We start from the raw sequence: 4,220 nt of genomic DNA, 5'->3' as shown, positions 1-4,220 counted from the left end.
GTTGTCGTCATGGCGACCCCCCCGGTTCCTATCATCACCACTGTAAAGACATCTGAGTCTCTACAATCACCCATTTCACACCAAACCGCTCTGAATGACTCTGTTTACATCTCAGTCACACAATTATGCAGAAATTTTGAAATATCACTGGAATTCTCCTTTAAGTCCTGAAAAGCAGCACAAACCAAAGGGACTTACACGCAGCTTATATGACAAAAAAGGGGCTACATTACAGAATAATGACTAGATTCTCAGCACATCAAACATTCAATGATTAAATTCACTAAGACTGTATGACTAATATGTATGAACGAATCCTATTAAAAATAAACAGTCGGTTTAATGGTAAAGGTGGACTCAAACATCCAGCAGACTTTTTTTTACATCAGCACTTAGTGTTACATGGGTCTCCTGAGGAGAACAAGCTGTACACGTTGACTAAAGGGAACATTATAACAGCCCCCAGCATCGACCCCAACTGCACTACTGCTCCACACCAGACCAGGGCGCTGTGGCCTTCATCACGCAGGATCACTGCAACCATTACCTTCACATAGGACAGTGTGAGAACAAAGACGGTCCAGGCTGCCACCTGTTGGACAAAAACAGTACCACCACCCTCAAGCAGAGTTCAAGACATAGACTCCTGAAATAAATGTACCAGTATGTTTACATGTGTATACATATGTATACAATCTTTGGCCATTTTATCAGAAACACCTTCCACCTTCCACCCTGTATCTATTGTTCGTACCATGCAAATGTCACTATGTGTCAGCGGTGGTCCCAAGGTGGCCCCTGTCCACTGACGGAAAGTTGAACGAGTTGATAAACTACGCAACAGCAGATGGCCTCAGGTTTGCAACTGTGTATATGCAACATGCACCTAGGTGTTTCTGATAAAATGGCCAAGACGTATGCCTATGAAGGGCCCTAAGGGCGTTTTTCCACTGCAACTTCAAAAACAAGAACGAACCCAAGCAGAACCAACGGAACTCACGGTTCTATTTTCCACCTGCTTGATGAAAGTGTTATAACAGTAAACTAAACTATTATAGTAAAATAAACAAGTTTTCCAAAATATACTATAAAACTACTTTTATTTTTTCAGTGTGTGAATGAGAGTTTAGTGGACTCCCTAACCCCTTAACGCCCCAGGCTTATTACATATTAAGACTTTTTGTTCAATAACTACAGGGACTTCAATGCAAACTAAATGAGCTATTCTATGGTTATAGACGTGTAATAAAACTTCGGGCCCACCAGCAGCTTAAGGAAGGCTGAAAATGAGACAAGATGAATGTACTGTTGTGCTTATTTCATTCTCTTATCAAACACCACCTCCCACCGCGTTCGTCAGAATACTGAAATCTAGGGCTGCATCAGCAGCATACGTGTTTTAGTACACAGTTTTAGTACTCATCGATGCCGAGATCGATACCATACTGAGTAACCTGTTCAGAATTCAGTTGTTAGTGTAAATGAGTTAACTCAAGCTGATCTGAGCCCAAATCGAGCCCAATCTTAATGAAGTGCATTAGGTAACTAAGCTGTGTTACATAACACTACCTTAGATTGAGTAACTTAGTGCTGCAGTGTAGGTTTTGTTCCACATCAGAGAAGCAATTCTGTACAGCTGTCGTTCTGATAATCATCTCTGCCTTTCAACTTCAGCACAGCGAAAAGCAGGAATCACATCTGAGGCCAACACAGCTGTGGCTAAAGCATCCGAGAAGCTCATGAGCTCAAGAGTCTTGGCTGGTTGAGCTGTAGTTGAATTTCCTTTAAAGCGAGACTAAAGGAAACTAAAGGTTTTAGAAACCTTTAACAATAGAAGAACCCTTTTCGGTCCTGTATAGAACCATTTTCAAAAAGGTCCTGGCATAGGACCATGTACAACACAAATTCCATCAGTCTGAAGTACGATTTCACCATGCAAAGAACTATCCAAGCACTCATGTGTTCATGGTTCTGTGTCGAATCACTGTCTTTACTAAAGAACCCTTGAAGAACCATCTTTGTGTAAGATTGCAGGCCAATGGAAAATAGCAGTTCCAGCTTTATGGTGTCACAGATTCTAGTACTTTGTGCAGTGGAAAAATGCCCTAACTGGCAGCTCAGTGTCTACCACTATATATTATATGTATATAAAAATAAATAAAATACAGAGCCAAAGGAGTCATAGTACTTACTATTAGAACAATTCCAGTGGTGTTTTTGACCAGCAGCGGGCAGGGGCTCAGCACTGCCATGCCCATGATATACATCCCAATAAGTGAACCAAAGCCACTTAGAAAACCCATCAGCACCAACGACCTGTTGGACAGACACAAGAACTTGTTAGGATTGCAGTTGTTAATCTAGCAGCTCTCTGTACAGTAAAAAACTGGGGCTTTGGACCACCAGGTTGCACGGGATGAACAGAATATACAGGAGAAAACATACAAAAACTCATGAGCTTCATACACAACAGTTATAACTTAATTGCCACTAATATCAGATTTCATAAGGTTATTGAATAATGGCAGAACTTAAGGGCTAACTAACGAGTCAAGTAGAATATGCTTTTTGTCAACATCTCGTATTTTCACAATAATTAGCCAGACATTTCTTCAGATTTACCCTGCAGACCATAAAAAAACAGTATCCTAGGAAGTTTAGATTACTGAGTTGTGTTTATAAATCACAGAATTCACTCATATCATTTGAACCTCCCTCCCTTATCTCTGTTACAATGTAAACCCCCCCCCACCAAGTAAACAATGAGAGAACTCCATAAACCCCATATAAATACGGATCCATCAATTTTTTGGATTTGTACGCACAGATTCATTAAAAACATACTAGATATCATTTGAATAAAATACATATTACATATATCTTTTAATGTAAGTTAATGTGAAGAGATTTTATTCTAACAATTTTTAGGGCATTTCTATTGGTCCAATCATCAGGAAAATTTCAAACAACACAAAGGAAAACTACGGGGTCAAATAACATAAAAAAATGACGCTATGTATGTTTAGGCTCAACAGCACTGCAGGTTCCTTATTTAAGAAAATATGAACTGTGCTCAAACACTTTACACAATTAAGCCATAACCAAAATGCGATTACAAGCATTCTATCTGCAAACAAACACGTTAAAAGCCCTTTGTAGTAACAGCATTATTACTCACCTTTGGGAGTAGAACATGGCAATGAAGCAAGCCACAGGGTTTGCTACAGAGGCCATAGTGGCTGACCAATGATAGGCTTGGTTTCCATAAGGCAGGCATGAGTAGGACTGAATGGATGGCAACACCGAGTTGGTCAGAGCATTTGCCCAGGCCAGGATGACGAAGATGTACACTACTTGTGGCCAGCTGTATGTTCCTGTTCCAAACTTGCTGTCGATCTTCTGTTCATCTTTCAGGGAATCCATCATATGTTTCCGCTCTAGAGCGATCGCATTCCTTGCGCCGACGCCACGGCGGCTCCGGCTGACGGAACGCTCTCGAGTCACAGCTGGAAGGTGGTTCAAAAGTAGGAAGGCCACCAAGCAAACAAGTACCATGGCTGCCAGAAAGAAAAAGAAGGCCTCAGCTGAGAACTTGGCAGGTAGGTAGAGTGGTACGAGGTAGTCAAGGGGTTCCACTGACTCATTCCTGCCTTGGAGCTGTGCCGCCTCATTGAGATTTAGGTTCTGAGTGCCGTTGACACAATGCATGACACCCACTCCCTGAATCAGAGCCACTATGGCTGGAACAAGGCCACTTAACCCTTCACCTATGTAATAGGTGGTGAGATACTCTGGCTTCAGCTGCATCATGAAGGGCAGGAAAGTTACAGACGAGGTGCAGTCCACTATGGAGATGAAGAAGGTTAGAAGCAGGAGAGGAACACTGCGCTGAACTCCTTGTACCATGACTGTTTCCTTCCAAAAGAAACCCAGGAGAAGGCTTGCCAGCATCCCAAAACTGACAATGACGTAGATGACAGCAACTTCATTGAGCTTTCCTGGCTGGAATCGGTGCATCAAAGTGACAAACAGAGGTCCGATGTTAGCCACTTGGATCAGGACCGAGAGGTAGGAGGGAAGGTACCAGCCTTCAGGAACCTGAGGCACGATGAGTGGCAGCTCAACCCAAAGCCCACAGATGGTCACCCAGGATCCCATGCCAAACAGACAAGCCAACACATGAGTGAGCAGAGACATGTTGGATCTCTCTTTGGTGCAGA

The 4,220-nt window shown here is 42.4% G+C and overlaps 1 protein-coding gene across 1 annotated transcript; it reads right to left on the bottom strand.

Annotated features, from left to right (window-relative positions):
- Nucleotides 1-320: 320 nt before the first annotated feature.
- Nucleotides 321-4,220, bottom strand: si:ch73-196l6.5 (riboflavin transporter 2). Its single transcript, XM_017687432.2, has 3 exons — nt 3,179-4,220; nt 2,193-2,316; nt 321-592 (listed from the first exon to the last, which is right to left on the bottom strand). Exons 1-3 carry the CDS (start codon nt 4,195-4,197, stop codon nt 386-388), a joined length of 1,350 nt encoding a protein of 449 aa, XP_017542921.1. The 5' UTR covers nt 4,198-4,220; the 3' UTR covers nt 321-385.

Source organism: Pygocentrus nattereri, chromosome 1, assembly GCF_015220715.1.
Source record: "Pygocentrus nattereri isolate fPygNat1 chromosome 1, fPygNat1.pri, whole genome shotgun sequence".
NCBI lineage: Eukaryota > Metazoa > Chordata > Actinopteri > Characiformes > Serrasalmidae > Pygocentrus > Pygocentrus nattereri.
The sequence above is the reverse complement of the archived record's forward strand: the minus strand, read 5'-3'. Positions and strand labels throughout refer to the sequence as shown.

What these genes read in the sequence shown, in the direction of transcription:
- si:ch73-196l6.5 (XM_017687432.2), bottom strand. Translation starts at nt 4,197, where the DNA reads ATGTCTCTGCTCACTCATGTGTTGGCTTGTCTGTTTGGCATGGGATCC. An exon ending in GCCATGTTCTACTCCCAAAG is followed by an intron (nt 2,317 to 3,178) that starts GTGAGTAATAAT and finishes TCTGTCCAACAG; the next exon opens with GTCGTTGGTGCTGATGGGTT. An exon ending in CCACTGGAATTGTTCTAATA is followed by an intron (nt 593 to 2,192) that starts GTAAGTACTATG and finishes TTTGTCCAACAG; the next exon opens with GTGGCAGCCTGGACCGTCTT.